Source organism: Doryrhamphus excisus, linkage group LG4 (assembly GCF_037039965.1).
Source record: "Doryrhamphus excisus strain RoL-2023G ecotype Guam linkage group LG4, RoL_Dexc_Guam_v1.1, whole genome shotgun sequence".
Classification (NCBI taxonomy): domain Eukaryota; kingdom Metazoa; phylum Chordata; class Actinopteri; order Syngnathiformes; family Syngnathidae; genus Doryrhamphus; species Doryrhamphus excisus.
In genome coordinates, this window is record NC_136360.1 from 19,616,889 (window position 1) to 19,637,816 (window position 20,928).

The window sequence follows — 20,928 nt, forward strand, 5'->3', positions numbered from 1 at the left end:
AGTCATCTAAACGGCTTTCATTTGGTTGTAGTGATCATTGTACTGCAAAAAGGATGAATGTCATTTCACCCAGGAGTGAAACAGACAAACTAAGGATACTCAGGTGTGTTTACAGTACTGACACGCTGAGAAGTAGCTGTCTGCAGCCTGGTTGCCTTAGGACATTTGAATGTACTTCAGTGGAAGTACTCCAAGTACAGTAAAAATAGTACATACAAAGCAACTGTACACTACAAAACACTAGCAACTGTAAAAAAATTGTAACAGTAGAATTTACTGTGCTGTACTGTGTTAAGTTATGTCAAAAGTGGTGTAATGTTAAGTATTAGTTTCTTTTCATGTACATTTTTGATGCTTAAACTGTATTAGTTTCATTTATTAAGATTTGTTATTACATTTATCCCTTGTTTGTCCATTGAACAGGATTTTTGAAAATGCTTCCTTAAAAATATTGACGCAGATCATGAATTTGTTCGTTGACACAGTGTATAGAAAACACTTGTTTAGAGCTTTCTAGATACCCGATTAACTTTACTAGAGCACTGAGACTTGAATTGACACCCCCTTTTACACTCCTATTACCCAATATATTAATAATATATGTACAACATACAGTAAAGTCTCGTTATATCGATATTCTCGGGAGTCGGAAAAAATACCGGACTATCCATATGCCTGTATAGAATCTATACACATGAGAGAAACCACGAACGCCAGCATGTACATAGGAAAAACAGTGATTATTGCAAGCGATAAAAAGATATCTGAATACAACACAATTAAATACATGTATTTGTACGCTTGTGTCTTCGTTGGAATAGGTGTGTATGCTATGTCAGTTGGTTCTTCTGTTGCAGGCATGTGTTTGGCCAGCTATGTGGGGCGGGTTGAGCATGACCTGTGAACCAGGAAGTGCGGGAATCGGTGTGTGTGCTGCGCTCTGGTGGTGGAAGTGTGAAAAATAAAGTTGACTAGAAGCAGCCGTTCGCCGTGTTGTTTTTTGGTATTGAAAAAAAAAAGCAAAGATTGATTTAAGCTGCTTTTGTATCGATATAAGCAGACCAAATTGGCTGGCGGGAGATGAAAAGGGCATCGTAGTAACCGGATTATCATAATAACCGGGTATCGTACTAACGGAACTAATTATATCATAAAAGACTAGAAATTTGCCGGGAAATGAAAATAGTATCGTAATAAGTAGTAATTCGTTATAACCGATATCAATATAACAAGACTTTACTGTACAACATAAACATAAATAAGACTTGTGGTAGTGTGTGTTTAAGTAAATGTCTAAATCAGATGCATTGATTTATTGACTTATTCGTATTATTTGTATACTCTTGAATTATGAATACAGCATATTGCTATGTCGGTTATTATTTATCGTAATTACAACGCAGCATCTATTATTTAATACCGTGCAAATATTTGTTGTTGCGGTTCTATTTCCTACATTTTAGTTAATTATCGGCTTATTTTTGCAGTTATAAATCACAGAAGGAGTTATCTACAAGCTGGCAAAACTGCACCATCAAACATTTTCAATCAAATTGTGAAAAATCGGTAAATATCGAATACATGTTCAATTCGGGAAAGTGTGAACATGTGAAAGTGGCTCATGCAAAAGGACAAGGGGCGGGATTACATAAGCTCTGCTTCTTCCTACATGCGTAAACTCTACTGCAACGTCATTGTGAGAAGCTGTCACCATCCAAAAGGGTAATTAGACTTTTTCTTTGTTTTTGTGAGAGACGGCGAGACAGACCGATATCAGCGGTGTCCCCTTTGGTTATCAAATGAACTTTTACTATATTTTATCGATGAAACTCGCCCCTTCATGTTTTTAGCCACGTGATGCTCGGCTTCCATGATTTCATGAACCTCCCATGTTCATGCAGTACTGCCGTGTAAGGAAAATGTAATCATTTAGTTTAAAAATGTATTTATTTTGTACGTGGACTGGTAAGCGTCAGTAACACAGTACAGAAACAGAAGATGTTTCTTTCATACCGCTGCTAAGACTTCCACATCATCTATGTAAGACGTATCCCACAGACCAGTTTCAAGCAAAACAAATGGTCCTATCTATAGTGTAACTGAGATGAAGCTTGTGCTAATTGAAAATCCAAATATACAAGCGATGTAATCGTCCAAGGGAAAATGGGTATGTTTTATTGAAGCAGAACATAAAGCGAATAAAAACAAAAGAAGAGACTTGGTAAAGATCATGGTTTTTAGTTTAACAATGTAAAGAAAGCCATGGATATTTTTCTTTGAAAAATGGCATTTCCTTGCCCCTCGTCGTCATCCTTTCTCCATCAGGTCAAATATTATTGCCTCAGCAGCACCGAGAAGCCGCTCTGTACTTATAACAACGCATCCTGGTTTGACATGGGAGAGCTGTTGAAGCGCAGTTTTCAGGCTAGGTCGGTTAGTGGCTGGTGTGAATGACGCTTCCTTGTTCAGTTAGACATGAATGTTGCAGTCGACTGGGATGCTGCGTGTGGCATCCGTTACATTCAGATTGCGCTATTTCCCACGCTGTCTGATTCAGATATTGTTTCAGCAAAGTTCGGAAGAGGTTGATGATGTCTGTGGTGAATCTTGTCTCCCGTCCAATCTCTTCAGAGGCAGTTGCATCATCGTGTTGGTAAACGGGTGCGTAGGTCAGTTCATTGTCGACATAATTCCGATTTGTAGAATGGGAATCGAGGTTGGTGCTATCGGCAGTTTTATTGTTCAAACTCCCGGTGATTCCTGTACCATTACAAAGAAAATGTGATTACAAATTATAAAATTGAATGTATTGAAGAGAAAATATGTTTCACAATGGGCCGTGCACCTGTTATTTACCAGTAGTTTGCACATCTTAAGAATCTGCACGGCTGTATCAAGACAATTTCAATTAAAATTTCAGCGATTAAAGCAAAATCTATATTACATATCTATATCTAAATAGCGCTTTTTTAAAACAGATATAACTCAAAATTTACAAAAGGGGGTGAGAATACGGTGAAATATTGGTTAAATTATGGGTGAATAAAGGTTATCAAAACACAAAATTACCTGAAGACTTCTGTTGCAGCATAATGAATTAAAAAGAGGTCGGAAAGAAAAGTCCCCTCTTTTCAGTGAAGTTCCTGAAGACGATAGAATGTATCGAGTCCAGCCGTGGGTGTTTTCAGTGAAGTTCCTAAAGATGATAGAATGTAGCGAGTACAGCTGAGGATGTTTTGAGTATTGGCGAAAGAGGGTGGGGCCTTCAATCAGGACATGTTTTGGTTTTTTGATCAAATATGATCTTCTTTTCCTTTGCCTCTGTTGTAAACCTCAATCGAGTCTCTTTCTCTTTCAAGAGGGGATCCAAAAAATGGGTTGAGGGAGTAAATGGGTGCACTTTTTTTTTTTTGAAAGTGTAACAAAAATGAACAAATGGGGATCAATGCTGTTCAACTCTGTTGATCAGATCACTCCTTCGTCTATGGACTTGAACAAAGTGAAGAAGGATGGAAAGAAAACATTTCTTGATTCATGCTGATGGCACTTTTTCGGATAAGTTGTGCGTCTCAGAGATAGTCAAAGAATTTCCTCTCTTTTGAATGAAAAAAGAAGGGTTTTGAGGTTGCGGACTGAATGACTGCTTTGGGCCCAACGGGTCATCGGACCCAAGGGATGTTCATCTAAGTTTGTCTCAAAAGTCATATATGCTGATAACAGTTTGACCCTGGAACTGATTATTCATGTATAACTGGTCCAAAAATACATGTTTTTTTTCTTTTTTCCATTTTTTACTGCTTTAGAAGTATAATTCCCACTAACTATTGCTCATTGAATGGATCACGGAGGATTACGATGTCTAAGAAGCAGATCCCATGCCTTAACAATGAAATATTTGGTTGGACTGATGAAAGAAACGTAGTACACTCTTGTATTTGAACAATTACAGTAAAACAGCCTTGTGTATGGAACCGCACAACAAAAATCGGTCACGTCATTACTATAGAAAAATTGACATTATGATACTTCATACAACAAACGGAGCGTCCTGTTATGTCAAAAAAGCCTTGAAATTCCTGTAAGTGATACCGCAGACTACGGTAAGTGCACCGTAGTACACCAAAGGAATGACACCAGTTTGTAGGAGCTTAACAGCAGCACTAATATAGAATAGACTTTGTGACAAAGTGACTCAGTTAGAACTCATCACTTGTCCCTTGTGCTGTTGTATTCAGGATGTCATTGTTTGTGGAGGGATGTCACTGATAATAGTGCTGTGTTAATCCAGGCTAAATTGGGATTCGAACAGGTGTACAGAGTTCGTCTTACCTGGGGAGTCACCTGCAGGAATGTTTGGGGAGGAGCCGAGTCTCTGGGTTTTATAGGTTTGGTGATGTCATTAGTGACATCATCAGACCATACCATGTACTGGGGATGGTGGGAGGGGGTGTAAGTTCGGATGGGTATTTAATCTTGGGTTCCGGTAGGGAAATATGTGTATGGGTTAATGTTTTGTGGAGATTAGTAGTAGCAGTGGGGTCGCATCAGATGATGGTGTTGAAATCCAGTTTTAAGAGTTTCATGATTAGATGTGTTTTGTAGACTCACCCATGGACGAAAGTGGGACATTCTGGGCAGATTGGGAGCCTATAAGAGGAGCAGCTGGGGATGTGTGAGGGAGTTGTGGCAGAAGTATTGGATTTCAGTGATGTGAGCGAATACCTTTTTTTCTTCTTGTTGTTGTTTTGGGAAGTCAAGTCATTCCTTTTTTTCCCAATTTATTTATTTTTTATTTTTAGTGTTTTCTGTAAGTTTCTCTGCCAAGCTAAATTAATGTGCCTCGACTGGGCGAACTGCAAGTCTGCCTCCTGAATTGTTTTTGCTCTCGGACAACGCATTACGACACATGGTGGCAGTGGTGGTTCCAGGCCTGTAGGAGGCAGTGTAGAATGTCGACTCGTCAAAAAAAACCTCAAGCTGTAGAGAGTGTTCCAGCACAAGTTCAAGATGCTGAAAACCAGCAAGGGGCTGCAGTTGGGCCTCATCCAGAGAGTGGAAGCATTGTGGAACCCTCAATCCTTTTGCGGAGCTTGATGCAGCAGCAGGCGGACCGTGATGTACAGATGGAAGAGGAGCGCAACCGGCAAGAGGAAGGTGGAAGCGCATCCAGTACGAGTTTGAGAAGCTGCAGCAGGAGGTGCGTCAAGACCACCAACGCCGGAGAGAAGATATGGCCACTCCTCAGGTACCATCCCGGGTGCAAACGGCACCAGCAGCTCACAAGTCAACAAGCCAAGACAGGTCTGATTTGCAGATGGCTAATATGGGCTACAATCCCAATATGGTGAGGTTGTCCAGTTGCAAAGGCCCCAAAATGCAGCCCTACAATGAGAGTGAAGATATTGAACATTATTTGATCCCCTTTGAAAGAATTGCTCATGCCTGTCAGTGGCCTAAAGCAGAGTGGGCTCTGCATTTAGCTCCCCTATTGACTGGTAAAGCCCGATCAGCATATGTGGCAATGGACATTGATGACACAATGAACTAAGAAAAAGTAAAGTGTGCAGTGTTGCAAAAATATGAAATCAGTGAAGAGACCTATCGGGTGAGATTTCGCTCCAGTGTGCCAGAGGATGGTGAGATGCCGAAGGAACTGCAAGTTTGCCTGAAGGATTTGCATGAAAAATGGATGGGACCTAAGTTAAAGACTAAAGAGCAAATAGATGACACAATTATTATGGAGCAATTTCTTAAGGTCCTGAATCCAGAACTTCGTACTTGGCGAAGTCCAACTACTTCCAAGGAAGCAGCTGGTTTGGCTGAATCTTTCCTGGCTGCTCGCCGCCCATCAAGAAAGTATCTTCCTTTCAAACCCCGCCTACCCATGCCATCAGTGGACCCAGGTGTAGAGCATGAGTTTAGAGCAAGGAATTTAAGATCACAGGGCCCCGTGCAGTCAGGCAAATGGGAGACTCGGAGTAAAGCCGGGTTAGCATGTCATGCTTGTGGTCAGACAGGGTGTTTTAAGGCAGATTGTCCAAATGTTTACAGTAATAAAAATGATGTGTTACGCTCCCCAGTCACAGTACCTTGGAACAAGGTGAAGACCTTACGGTGGGGGTATTAATTGAAGATAAACCCTGTGTGGCTCTTTTAGATTCAGGACGCAATCAGAGCCTAGTTAGGCAGAGTAGTTCTCCCCAAGAATGTCATTTTTTGTGGGGGAACAGTTGATATACTCTGTGTTCATGGTGACAAACTAGGCTATCCTGTTGCACAAGTGCCTATACAGGTGGAGGGTCAGTGCTACATTCTGACAGTGGGAGTGCTGGAGCAACTGCCTTATGAAGTTGTTTTAGGCAGTGATCTTCCTATCCTTGCGGAGTTGATTGCCAAGCAGTCTCAGACGAGGCTGTGACGAGGTCTAAAGGCAGGCAGCAACAAGGTTGTTTAACTGGGGGTTGGGAGGAGTTGCCTTTTGTAAATTTGGAGGTACTAGAGAATGAACAACTTAGACCAATTAGAATTTTTAAAAAAAGCAAACGGCAGAGGAGACAGGACAGAGTGAAAGGAACAAAGATGGGGGAGAAGGTATTTATGCCTTCGGAAGCAGATCTTGTGGCAATAGCGAGTGATGTTGCAAAGCTTCAGCGGGAGGATGTCACACTTGCTAGCTTATTTTCAAAATGTATACCAGAGTTAACTCAAGTGAAGGGGACAGCTTTTGTGCTCAAAGGAGACAAGCTATATCGTCGTAGTCAGAGGGGAGACTGATTAGTTATTCCCCAGAGTTCGAGGTCCACAATCCTAAAACTTAGTCATTCCATCCCCTGCGCAGGTCACTCAAAAGCCTTTGCTAGAATGGCTCAACGATTTTACTGGCCCCAGCAGTATGATGATGTACTGAAATATTGTAAGTCTTGTCCCCAGTGTCAGTTCACAGCTCCTTGCAAAAAAGGGGACAGGGCTCCCCTGGTTAATATGCCTATTATTGACACACCCCTTTCCCGCATTGCCATGGACATTGTTGGCCCTTTAGAAAGGAGTAGTGCAGGGCACAAGTACATTTTGGTAGTATGTGATTATGCCACAAGATGTCCAGAAGCTTTTCCCTTGAAGAAGATCAAGGCACGCCAGATTGTAAATTGCTTAATCCAGCTATTCTCCAGAGTTGGAATTCGCAGAGAGATAATTACTGACCAGGGTACCTATTTTACCTCAAGCCTGCTTAAACAAATGTATAGCCTGCTGGGGATTCAAGGTGTGAAGACCAGCCTATATCATCCACAGACAGATGGCCTTGTGGAACGCTTTAACCAGACACTAAAGTCCATGTTGAGGAAATTTGTGAGTGACTCTGGGTCAGATTGGGATCAGTGGCTTCCATTCTTGTTGTTTGCATACAGAGAAGTACCACAGTCGTCAACTGGATTTTCACCATTCCAACTACTGTATGGACATTCAGTGAGAGGCCCAATCGATGTCTTAAAAGAGGCCGTCGAGAGTCCAATGCCACAACAGCGGTGCAGTGAACTCTCGTATGTTCTTAAGATGAGAGACAGGTTGGACCAGTTTCAGGAGCTTTCTAGTGGCAATCTGGCTCGAGCACAACAGCAACAGAAGAAGAATTACGATGCGTCTTCTCGAAGGAGAACCTTTAAGCAAGGTCATAGAGTCTTATTGCTGTTACCAACCTCTGACACCCTTTGGACACCGCATTACGACACCGGCAAATGTTTTGAGAGCTTTATTGTTTTTGTATCTGAAGTCGTTTTCAAACGTTTACATAGAGGGGCGCCAATGTGGTGCCTGTGGGCAGGTAGCCCACATGACCTCGGACGGCTTTTCTATCGGTTTCCGGTTATTCATGTAAGATTGCTAGAAAGAAATAGATTCTGATATACAAAATGTGAGTTGTGGCAACTGGTATTGTTTTAATGTTCTGGTGAAACACGCATATTTGGCTTGTTTGGGTTTCTTAAAAGAAAAACAAAGTTGTACATACTGTATTAATCCTGATCATTGCTACTCACTTCAAAACGGCCACGTTGCAATAATTTTTTTTAAATTCGGGCATGTCCATACAAGTCATGATCCCTGCAAGTAGAGTTCACCGCTGGTTTTAATTGCCAGATTGTCCCTCAAGCTTCCACAGTCTTCGTCTGCTGCTCGCCTCACGCCATGTGCATGCTCCCATTGTTCCTCTGCTTTCTGGCTTTTAAGTATATGGTCAGGAGTATTTACTGTCGGCTTCTGCCATAGGGTTTTCTGTTGTTACTTCATTTTTTGTCTGCCGACCTTTTGTCAGCTGTTTTTTGTTCCTGTCTTTGTGTTTTACCTATATGCCTTTTTCTGCAGTGTTTTTTGTTACCGGGTTCTGGCTAGTGTTGTTTTTGCCTAGCAACCTCTGTTTATTTGCACTTTTACCTTGTATGAACTCTTTTGTTAATAAACATTTTTGTTTTACATTTTACTTCCTGTCTCCGCATCTTGGGTTCCAGACCAGTTCATAGTTCTTGACAATATTAATACAGTAGCTCAGTATTGCATTATACAGTGTCACCATTTCTAGGACATATCAATATACAGTACCAGCGTCAACACACCGTCATTTTTCCAAGAGCGTTGAACTGAACACAAAGTAATTGTAAATAGCAAATTTGAACATGAAATTGTTCAGATTATGTGAGAATCCGCATCGTTTGGGTCCAATTACTGACGAGAGACATTTGCACTCCTATAGCATGTTATCGTCACTGCCCACATTTTACCAGCGGCTGGCATGAAGTACTCTGAAGTACTTCTTTCACACTGCATTAGCCACAAAGCTTGTGTACCAACCCAGCTATTATTAAAGGGGACCTATTATGCTGACTTCCGGTGCTTTGTATTGAGTTGTGGACTCAGTATGTGTTGATAGAACAACAACACACGATAACCCGTACAGAAAGCTTTCAAGAGCCTCCAGATTCTGCTCTTTCTGCAGTATTTCCATTGACTTCCTGTTTCTGACCCAAATATCTGTTTAATTTACTCCACCCTCTGGGTACGCCCACTCCACTGTGATTGGTCACACTACTTTAGAAAACTACTTTATATCCAACCTTGTTCTACAATCTTTCATTCCCAGTTAAAAAGAAAATTAACTGAACTGAACTTTGAACTAGTGCAAAAGTCCATCTATCCATTTTCTATGCCGCTTATCCTCACTATGAACACGAATATACTGGAGCCTATCCCAGCTGTCTTCAGGCGAGAGGTTAGGTACACCCTGGACTGGTGGCCAGCCAATCACAGAGCACATAGACAAACAACCATTCCCACCGACATTCATATTATGGACAATTTGGAGTGGCCAATTAACCTAGCATGCGAGCCCGTTGTGGTGTAGTGGTTAGTGCTCTGAACTTCGGGTTTGGGCTTGAATCTCAACTAGTAAGCATCATTGGTATTCGTCTGGAAGGGCATCCGGAATATAAAGGGCTCAAGCCAAAAATCAGTATGTGGATAAAAAAGATCCACTGTGGTGACTTCGTAATCAGGAAAAAGACGAAAGAAAGAAACAATTAACCAAGCATGTTTTTGGAATGTGGGAGGAAACCGGAGTACCCGGAGAAAACCCATACACACATGCGGAGAACATGCAAACTCCACAGAGATGGCCGAGGCACTACATCACGGTCAAATATTGCTGTGATGTATTGTATAATCGTTGTCATGTGCCAGGGCCAACAGGTAGCACTAAATCTATTCATGATGGTCCAAACAGATTTGTGGCTGGCTGACACATATTAAATGATATTATCACAAATGCTTGCTAGATTTTGAAAGCTTTGGACTCGCTGCAAAGGTGCTCCATATCAGCGTTCATTCAATCGATACTGTGATACATAAAGTCATCATTTCTTATGATACAGTAATGATACACACAGTCAAATGTCCATAAGGTGATGCATAACGTTGTATTTTTTTATGATGTAGTAATGCTACACCAGTGTCAAATGTTGATACTGTGGCCCAAAACATATTTTTTCAAGATACAGTAATGATACATGTGATACAAAACAAAACATTATCTTATCCATACATCAGTATCAAAAACTAATGAAGTTTAAAGAACATTAAACCTTGTAATCTCTTCTTACAATACAGTATCACTACATGGGTGTCAAACACCGAATCTGTGATGTGATACAGTACTGATACACCAGGGTCAAATATTGATACTGTGATGCATATCCTCATGACCACTTAGTATCGATACACCAGAGTGTGATGATATCCCCATGAACAGTTATGATTCAGTATCAATACACCAGGGTCAGGTATCTTTCAGTGAGTCATTTTCCAGTGGAGACGATGGCTTGCAAAGCCGTCAGTGTTCATCAGGTGAAGCATGTGTTTTAATGAATTTTTAACCTGGTTGCTAACTTGCTCTCTCTCTTGTTTAATGAGAATGATGCAGATGGTTAATGATTGGAAGCGAGGAAAAACAACAACCTCAAAGAGAACGCTTTAAGCGTGACCTTGGGGGAGGTTACGAGTGAATAAATAACGTGCGACAGTGTCTCCATGGCGGAGCGGTACATCAGGTGGACAAGTGAGGCGGCGGCTTTAAATGGTGAATGATGATGATGAATGGCAGCAAATGGCAGCAAATGGCAGTGGGCAGGTCGTCTGATGATGGGCGTGGGGGGCAGGGGGGGTACACAAGGGGGTTGATGAATAGACGAATGCTGCATACATCTTGCCGGGTCCTTTTTGCACTGATTTTCACTGCCTATTCAAGTGAAAAGCACTGAACTTTAAGATGAAATATTAATAGTGCAAAAGAAGGGGGATGGAAAATGGACATTATATTTCTCTCTGGGACACAGCACCGTCCATTTCAGGCCCACCAAGCAAACACCAACACAGTTATGAACCTGAGAACAACCACGCCACCAAACATCATTATCAGCATCAAACCAGCCCTTATTGTATGCCCAAATACATTCCTGATCAAAATCTTACCACCAGTTGAAAAATTGCTAGAATATGCATATTTGCTAATTGAGGTTTTAAGTAGAGCTACAATTTGCAAAAGCAAGAAAGGGGAGATGCCCTTGGTGAAGCCATCTTCACCACTTGGACCAATGTTACCAATAGCCTCCTGGAAAAACTCAAAAATCAAGCATGCTCAAACCAAGTTTTGAATCGATTAACAAGATCGTTGGAGCCACTCATTACTGAGTCCTACTGAGACTTTTTTATTGTTGTGGTTAGGAGAGATTTTTTGTCATTGTTTTCAGTGATGGTCTTAAACTTTTCATCAGCTGATACATATATTACATCAGTTCCATCAGTGCCAAAACATATAATCTCTTAAAGTGGACTGTTTCCATATTTATGACCCATGAATGTTGCTAGAATGTTGTATTCTCAGGTTTAAAAAATGCCAAAGTTTCAGATAATGAGGTTTGCGCATTTGGAAGTGAACTCAGAAAGAAGTTTGTGATGGCTCGGAACGCTCGGTCTTCAACACCTATAATGTCACAGGAGCCAGACTTCCTTATATGGGCATATGCTTGCTCCCCTCCCCGCTCTGCTGCAGTCTTTTAAGGAAGATTTCACTGTGTTTGCACAGTGTTTATTTTGTGTAAGTAAGATAAATATGTTTGGGTGTGTTTAGAGGTAGGGGAAAATGGTTTCAGGTCAAAATGTCTGAAGGGTTATGCAAACGTAAAAAGTTTGGGAACCACTGTCAGTGATGATGATTGCAATAGATTGACATTACATTGCAATACGCTACATTGCAAGTGATAATTGACGCAGGAGTACTGTGGGCTGATGGGCTTGAATTTTGTGGTGCAAGGCGACAGGGCGTGTCGCAGCCCACACAGTGGTAATTTGGTGCAGTGTACGACTGTACACAGCCAATTTGGCAAATTGGAGTGTGCAGTTTTTCAGTTTGGCACTGACTATTTCGTGACAAAACAGCCTGCCAAAGATGCGGAGAAAGCTCGCCAGCTCCGACTTGGTTTATTCGGGGTGCAGGCGAAGCGCAGCCTGCGTAATGGTAAATTGTATGACAGGCGCACAGTGCAGACACAACACCAAAACTTCACAGGCAAATTTTTCATAGTGTCACGCACATTTCAGTGGAGAAAAACAGTGACAGCAACCACTATTTAATGTAAATGTCTGAACCAGCATGTATACAACCCCCTCTAAATAAATGGGTTGTCCCCCGAAAACGACATTTTAAAAGTGAAAACTCCGCCAGACAAAAAGCACAACACTGCTCCACTCACATCTTCGTGGTTGTGCTGGAAGCACGCCAGATGACCCCTCCTGCCCCTCCCTCAGCGTGGACTTTGTGGAAACGGAGACCCATTAGTGACCCATTAGACGACTAATAATTAACAACAACTAAAAACAACGACTACTATTATGTTGGTTGTTAACAATCTGGCTTTAGTATATATTTTTTCACTGTTCATTTTTTCCTGAGGATGATGAGCAGGACATAACGTGAATATACCATCAAAGGTTTTCCTATTTGGCCATGCAGAGCAGGAATGCTGGTGGAAAACAAGTAAGATGCTTACATTAGTCTGCTGCTGTGTTTAATGCATTAGCCTGCTGTTGTGTTTAATGCAGGGGTGCTCACACTTTTTCAGCATGCAAGCTACTTTTAAAATGACCGAATCAAAATGATCTACCCACTACAAAAATGCAAAACATCTATTTATTTTCAAATGTATTGAGGATTATTCGTACGTACAATGTATGTTGATGTACCTTACATAACCAAACGAGCCAATATTGCAAAACACACATAATTAACTATTAACATTTTTTGTAATTACCTGAGTTTACTTTGATGACTTGCACTGAATTGAATCAGCCAGGGATGCACAGTCCGGACAGTAGCTGCTAATAGCCAGGTTAGCCAGGCAAACGCACTTTGAAAAAGACATTGTGAAAAAAAAGTCCACCTCCCATTCCGTATGGAAGTGATATGTTTTTGCCTTTTTACTTGGTCCAGCTACTTCACTCATTTTAGTGACCATAAACTTTAGCGAGGGCTTAAAATCTGACGCAATTCGCCGACTAGCTTAGCACTTTGCATCGTTGTTTACGCATGAGCGGTGACCTAAAGGTCAAAATTCAGTTGTCATCTGACTGGTTGTCCTGTATGTCAATCAAGTAACGGGGATGGATGATAGGCTGACATCGTAAATTCTGCTGCACTTAGAGACGTTGTTTGATTTGATTGGTCACCCGAAGGGCAACATTCAGTTGTCATCTGAATGGCTGCCCTGTATATCAATCAAGTGACGGCATTGATGCTAGGATGATATTTTTCTAATGTCACGCCGCAATCGACCAGCGATCGACCAGTACCACCTCCGCGATCAACCAGTAGATCGCGATCGACTTAATGAGCACCCCTGGTTTAATGTAACTGTCAGGTACAGATGACGTGTCACACGTGTGGCGTATGTGGTGAATGACGTGCATGATGGCCTCTAATGCGGAAGCCAGTCCGGTGGATTTAAAGGCAATGAGAGTCGTTCATTTGATTGGTTAAAATTACACTAGGCTGTGTTAAACCCTCTTGTGGGTGCGTAGCATTGTGCCATACTGCGCTGCTCACGAAATATGCAAAGTGCGCTGACCACAACCCGTTTCCGCAGTGTGGCTGTGTCGCAATGCAAGTGCGCCACGCCTGCGATTGGTCTACAAAATTAGGCCCCGGTTTCTTAAAGGGGACCTATTATGGTCAGTTTCGGCCCTTTGTATTGAGATGTGGACTCCTACAGAGCAGCTACACACAATAACCGGTAAAGAAAGCTTTGTAGAGCTCCCGGAATCTGCACATATTCCAGCTATATTTCCTTTGATTTCCAACAACGGTCTGTTTTTAATTTATTCCACCCACGGCCCGCCTCCAAGCGCGCACATTTCTGTGATTGATCACACTCCCAAGCGATCCGGAGTACTTCTGAACTACTGCCGAGCCCACTTTCTAATTTGGTCGGCGTAGGAGTTGATAATGAATGAATGAATAAACCTTTTGTAGATGTGAGGGTGCCGCATTAGTAAGTGCAGAAAATCTTGGCACAACATTGGTAGTGGAAATGTCGTCATTACACATTCTTTGGGTAATTTTCATGCTCTGTGTATGCACACTGTATAATTCTACACTGGCAACAACTTACTTACACAAAATAAACACAGTTAGGACTCTGATAAAGATTGCACTTCTGACTCTTCAACATGAAAGCCAAGACTTCAGAAACAGTTTGGCGGATAGTCCAGCTTCAACCATGTAGACAATACAGGCTGATACTTTTCTCTTGTTGGCGCAAAATCAACCCCAACCACTTCTGCCTGATATTTGAACAAACATGTCCTGGAAGAAGGCAATGCTCCATGAGTGTGGTGTCTGGGGGTGGGGCATGCAGCTTGTGCTCTCACTGTCGGCGCACTGTGACATCACAAAGAGCTGGTGTTAGAAAAAACTGCCTGAAATTGAAATTGATTGATGAAGGTCAAACGGACAGAAATTTGAACACTTTGTTGGCTACACCTGCTTTCTACGCACCTGTGAATCTTCAGGTGTGCTGAGACTCTGCATTCACACTTTTTTTGTCCCGTCTAGCCATTGGGGCAGATAGTATTGTTGATCTAAATGCCCTTACATGTTAAACAGATTTGCTCTGTGTCAGGAAAGGTGTTGGCTACAACTTCCCTGTACCATGAAATTTTATTTGCCATTATTTGATGTTTTTGTTATGCGCATTTGGAGCGACCGGACCGGAGCAAGAAGAAACACAGAAAAGAAGAAGAGAAAGGTGGGGTGGGGGGGGGGGGCAGTAGAGAGAGACAAAAACAGCAGCAACAAGAATTCCCATAACAACAACAGTGACAAACAGAACAGTTAAATGTCAATGATGGCTAAGGGTCACAATGGAGATGATATCAGTGAAATGAAACAGTCCAACTTACCAGTAGCAATAGTAACAATGAAGACATGAACCATGATAGTAAACACAATTACAGCCATACAGTTACAGTAATTAAAATCTCACTGCTTGACATCATTTTTACTGTAATAATAGCATACCAATAGCATATAGACATCAGGGATAAGACAGTAGATTGTGTAGAGAAGCACCCATGTGCTGTGAGTGTCCATATGGAGGTGTGTACTTCTGTGTATATATTCATATATTTGTGCGTAAGCGTGCTTGTGTATGTGAATGCGAGTGTGTGAATGTGTAATTGTCACTGAGAATGACAAAAGGAGAGAGACTGCCTTCTACCACCCAGCAAACCCCGCCCCGCGTAGCCAGGTTAGGCCCCCACCGCCAGAGATCCTCCGGCCCCGTGGGTGTGGGCAAAGCCAGGGCCGACTCCCCAAGACCCGCCCCCGAAGCAACTCCCCGAAGAGACCAGCAAGAGGCCATGGAGGAGCAATCCAACCAGCAACAGGGCGCCAGCAGGCCCCCCCCCCCACACACATCCCCAGGAAGCAGAACCTGGCCCGCCCCAGGTAACCCCAGGCCTGACCACCGACATAGGATCGCCCCGGCCAGGACAGAAGAGGCCCGGGCCCACTGCCCCATGGAGGGCCGGGCGGTAGAGATGGAACGCCCTGCGCCAGACCCCCGCAGAGCCCCCCCTCCCCCGTATATCTATATAGCCATATACACACACGCACACCCACATATATATATAATTATAATAAAACTAATCATTATTTATCTGAGTATTTAAAACAATAAATACATAAAATAATTTCAGACACATGCGCACACCCCATCCACTCAATACGCACACACGCAAGCACACACTGTGGACGTCCCCGGGTGGGGCGTCCGGGGCATCACAGGGGGTGGGAACCAGGGGTCCCAGACCCACAACCAGGCCCCGAGCCCAGGGAGGTACGGACCGCCAAGGGATAGCACCCCCAGACTCCCCTCGACCACGGCATTGGGGCTACGGCAGTGTGGTAGACAAAGGAGCGGGCGAGGGGAGGAGGCTCGCACATGAGCAAGCGGAGGGGGTGAGAAGGCGAGTGGTAAGGCACTCCACCGCGGCGGCCGACACCCGCCGGGCAGCTCACCCCCATGAGGGAGAGCCATAGCTCCAAGTCATGGGGAGGCCAAGCACCAGAGCCGAGGAGTTAAGACCAGCGCAAGGCCACCGATGAACCCCACCATCCACCGGGAGGGCCGACCTCCCCCCCCGCCCCCAGAACCAGCAGCGCTCCACCCACGTACCGGAGAACAATCCCCGACGAGCCCTAAGGCAAGACTGGGGATGGGCAAAGACAGGGACAGCGATGCAGCAGAGCATAGGACCAGTGGCAGCAGACACCCAAACGCCCGGAAGAGCACGGTCCCCCCAGCAGGCCCCACTCCGAGGAGCATGGCCCCCATCCCCACACGCCACCCAGGCCCCCGGCCCCATGAGCAGGATCAGGCCCCCTCCCAACACACAGCCCGGTCCCCGCAGCAGCCACCACAGCGCAGCAACCCCGAAGCCACCACCGTAGACTTCAGGCCACCAGCAGCGCGGACCCCACCGCCAGGAGGCTGGCGAACGCCACCCCAAGGGCACGTTGGTGCCCGTGACCCAGGACAGACCTAGGGAGGTAGCGCCAACCATGACCCTAGGCCAAGCCCCGGCGTCAGCTGGTTCCAGCGGGACCCCCCAGGAAGGCCAGGCAGACCAGACCAAAATATCCTGCAGCCCAGGGCACCCCGAGCGAGCCGCCAAGCCCCAGCAGCCAGCGGGCCAATCGCGGAGGTAGGCAGAAGGCTCTCCGGTCCAGCCCGCTACAACTGTGTGTGTGATGATGGTATTGTGTAGATTGTGCAATTAAAAATAGGCCTGCCCCATAGGGCTGACCTATGTGTGTGGTGTATGTGTATGTGTGTGTGTGGAGGGAAGCTGAGCAATGGTGGGTCCCATGCCTGCCCAGATCCCCCCCAGAACTGTGTCTAAGGTGCGGTTAAAATTGAAGGGTGACCAAGCCAGAGGAATGCCGAGGACAAAAGGGCATCCGCAAGGAAACCCCTTGCCCCCGGCATAACCAGTTGCAGGACACCCCCCAAAGTCCTACATGTATGTGAGGTGGTGCAGTGCAGCAGGGAGGACCGGGGCCCCACACACGCCCACCCCGCACTACCGACCCTTTCCCTGCTTTCTAAGATCACGTGCTTTGTTCGCGATTTCAGCATTACGTTTTGTTCAGGTGGTCATTCATCTAGACATTTGTACCTTTCAGCGTATTTCCTTGTTTTAGTACAGCGGTCTTGGATTTCCTGTTGGTGAACTTGACGATGACGACGGGTGTGGTTCTGTTCCTGTCGTACAGTGGGATGCAAGTGTCGATGGATTCGATGTCAACATCTACCTCTTTAGAAGTTAAGAAATCCACTACTTGTTGCTCCGTTGAGGCGACGTACATTTTGTCTGCTTCCTCACTGTTCCTGACTGCCCTGGCATAAGACCTGGGTTTGATCTTCAGCCCCGTCACTATTATGTCGTTCATCCTTGTATTCTGATCCATGTCGTCGATTAAATTTTTCAGTTCCTGAATTACTTTGTCTTTCTCCTCATTTTCTTTTTTGATGTTGGTTTGACTCTCTTCTAATTTTTCATATGCGTCTTTCAAATCTATAATCTCCTTCATCAGGGTTTGAACGTGCTCGTCCATCTTCTGTTCCAATTTTTCCAACTTGAGAGCCACCTTTTGCAGTTCATTGCCATTTTTTCGTAATTTCTTATCCATGTGATCTGTCCCCTGGGTTAAGTAATACACCTTATTTAGCAGCTTTGATAGCATCTCTAGTATGCTACTCTCCGTTAGCAGCTATCGCTTTCAGTGGGAATCGGCGGCGGATCTTTGAAGACTTTGTCCGTGTTTATAATTGTGCACTATAGTATATATACTATGGTACCCATTATGTCATTGTATGGTCATATCACCTTGTACTTCAGTATGTGGCAAAAAATAAAAATAAAATGTAAAAAAAAATTTAAAAACTAAAATGTAAAAAAAATTAAATAAAGTTAAAAAAACAACTTCAATTATATTAGGAAAGCAGGAAGTGAACAAATGTAACAGTTACTGATTGTAAAAGTACCAGATGGAGGGGTAGGATTTAATAAGCTTTGCTTCTTCCTACTTTTTTTGGACATGTGGAACTGTTAACTGATTATGTAATGCACTCAATTGTAATCTGATGCATGTTCAAATGAAATAAAACCATTACCATTACCTTGTGATATTTTTGCACAAGGTTGTCATACAGTCAGAATCTCATGTCAGCCCATGCCTAACTGTGATACAATACGCTCACATCACCATCTCATCAAATATATGCTCCTAATATACGGGACCAATACATCTGCATCAAATATTGACATACTGCAATGTATTGTCAGACCAATACTGTATCGGTCTCTCTTGGCTTGGCTTTGCAAACAAAGATTTCATGAAGGGGGTTTCCCACGTCGACTGCAGGCACGCAGGTGGCTGGCAAGGCCAATGCAAGATAGACAGGTGTGGCTGTAGTCAAAGGTCATGTCAGGTACGACTGCTGAGGTTTTGTGGGTTTTCCTCCTGCAGCGTTTATCTCTCAGGTTGTTTTTGCGGGAATCCTCGAAAAGAGGAGGCAGTCTGGTGGATGATGTGGTGTCAGGTGTCGCGGTCAGCAGCCAGAGTAGATCACTGGCTATGGTCAATGTGGCAGGTACCAAGGGACTTTGTAACGCTTCTTTGGTGGCCCTCTGTCACTATGGCCAGTAGAACGCTCACCATACAGGACTATCTTGGGCAGGCGATGATTGTCCATTCTGGAGACATGTCCTGCCCAGCGTCGCTGTGACTTCAGCAGCTGGTGATCTCTGCCTGTTCAAAAACCTCAACATTTGGGACATAGTCGCTCCAGTGAATGTTGAGGATAATGCGGAAACAGCGCTGATGGAAACGCTCCAGGAGTCGCAGGTGGTGACGGTACGTTACCCACGACTCAGAGTCGTACAGTAGGGTTGGTGAGTACAACGGCTCTGTACACGCTGATCTTAGTGCCCTTCTTCAGATGCTTGTTTTTCCAGACTCTGTTGCACAGTCTGCCGAAAGTGCTATTTGACTTGGCCAGTCTGTTGTCCACTTCCCTGTTGATCTTGGCGTCTGATGTGATTGTACACCCCAGGTAAGTGAACTGGTGAATGGTCTTCACAATCACACAATCTCGCCAATGGTGATGTGAGGAAGGCGATACTGTTCTCAAGGTGCAGGCTGATGGAGGACTTCCGTCAAATATCAATATCATATCTGTATCAATAAACTATTGATACACCAGCGTCAAATATCAATACTGTGATGAATCACATTGTTGTCTGGTCAAATATACGTAGAGATACTACTAATACACAGTATCAAAAGACCTGTATCAAATATTGGTATATGGTGATGTATCATCAGAGTTGCTAATCAGGTATAGTGGTTTTGTTGTTGTGCTGGGAGATTTGTGTGCTTATTTGGAGAAGTATATTTCAGATTGAAGTATAGATTACTTTTTTATTTTTGTTTTTTTGAAAAACAAGAATAAAGTCTCTATCAAGTTCATAAAAAGGGGGGTGGGGCCTTACTGCGTCTGAAGTGAGGCGGGTTGTCATTGACATCGCTCAGTCTCACAGTCACGGTGGTGGTCCCAGACAAGCCACCCAGGTGTCCACCCATGTCTTTGGCCTGGAGCACCACCAAGTATTCCTCCTGAGCCTCACGGTCCATGTTGGGCATGGCGGTCCTCAGGATGCCTGGCGGAAGAGCAGGCAGAAAGTGACACCGCGTCTCTCAAGAAGAACGTCAGGGAGGACGCAAATTGGGACAATGAGCATGACACAGAGGGATATCATCTGAGGTGGGGAGGGGCACTTCAGTTATGTGAGTGACGTGTAACACAGCAGACCTGTCTGAGGGTCCACAGAGAAATAGTTGTGTCCTTCAATGATGGTGTAGACCAGCTCGGCGCTGTTTCCATATGCGGGATCATCGGCATCTCTGGCTGTCACTTGGATGATGGACGTGCCTGTGCATGCATGAAGGCGGGGTTAGGGGTCAGGTTCGAGTGACACAGTGGCACCCTTGCACTATGAAATGGATGGAGAGGATTAAGAGGATCATCTCGCTCCATCCATATGTTTGTGGGCTTACCGATATGAGCCATCTCGGGCACGGTGGCGATGTAGGGCTCGCTGGGGAAAATGGGAGGGTTGTCATTGATGTCCTGCACTCTGATGATGAATTCAGAGGACGGCTCCAGTGCCCGGCCTGTCAGGCGATCTGTGGCCGTGGCGATGAGACGGTACTGGTCCTTCTCCTCGCGGTCCAGAGATTTGGTTACGTGGATGTTGCCCGTGTTGCTGTCAATGACAAACACAGAGCCCACCCCCTCACCCTCCAGCGTGTACTTGGTGTGTCCATCGCCTCTGTCCATGTCCGTGTGCAGCTGGGGGACAAAAAAGACATCTTCAGACCTCATTTTACAATCTTACGGCAAATAAGCAGCCACTCGTCGTGAGTGGGCATACACAATATTGAAATTGTGCATTCATCTGAATTATGATACGTCACATGTATTATAGATTATACGGATATATGTTCCATTTATATATAAGCTATATAAAAATATAAATACATATTGATACTGTGCTGTATCAATAAGAGGCATAACATCACAATGTCAGTATCAATGCCGTCAATACTGTGATGCATAATGTCATGACTGATCAACCAGTGTTAAATATGGGCAGTATCAATACACCTGCATCACATGTTGATAGTGATACATAATGCCACAATCCATTATGATATGGGATCGATAGACCAGTCAAAATTATCGATACTGTGATGACTACTGC

The 20,928-nt window shown here is 44.1% G+C and overlaps 1 protein-coding gene across 4 annotated transcripts in view; it reads right to left on the bottom strand.

The window, feature by feature from the left end:
- The window catches only part of LOC131129439 (cadherin-24-like), a 71,910-nt gene that overhangs the window by 23,044 nt on the left and 27,938 nt on the right, over nt 1-20,928 (bottom strand). For all 4 annotated transcript variants that reach the window (XM_078790345.1, XM_078790343.1, XM_078790344.1 and 1 more), the window contains 3 exons: nt 20,222-20,516; nt 19,977-20,096; nt 19,657-19,824 (listed from right to left, as the gene is read on the bottom strand). In XM_078790345.1, coding sequence (XP_078646471.1) covers nt 19,657-19,824; nt 19,977-20,096; nt 20,222-20,516 — 583 coding nt within the window. The remainder of the gene's footprint in view (nt 1-19,656; nt 19,825-19,976; nt 20,097-20,221; nt 20,517-20,928) is intronic.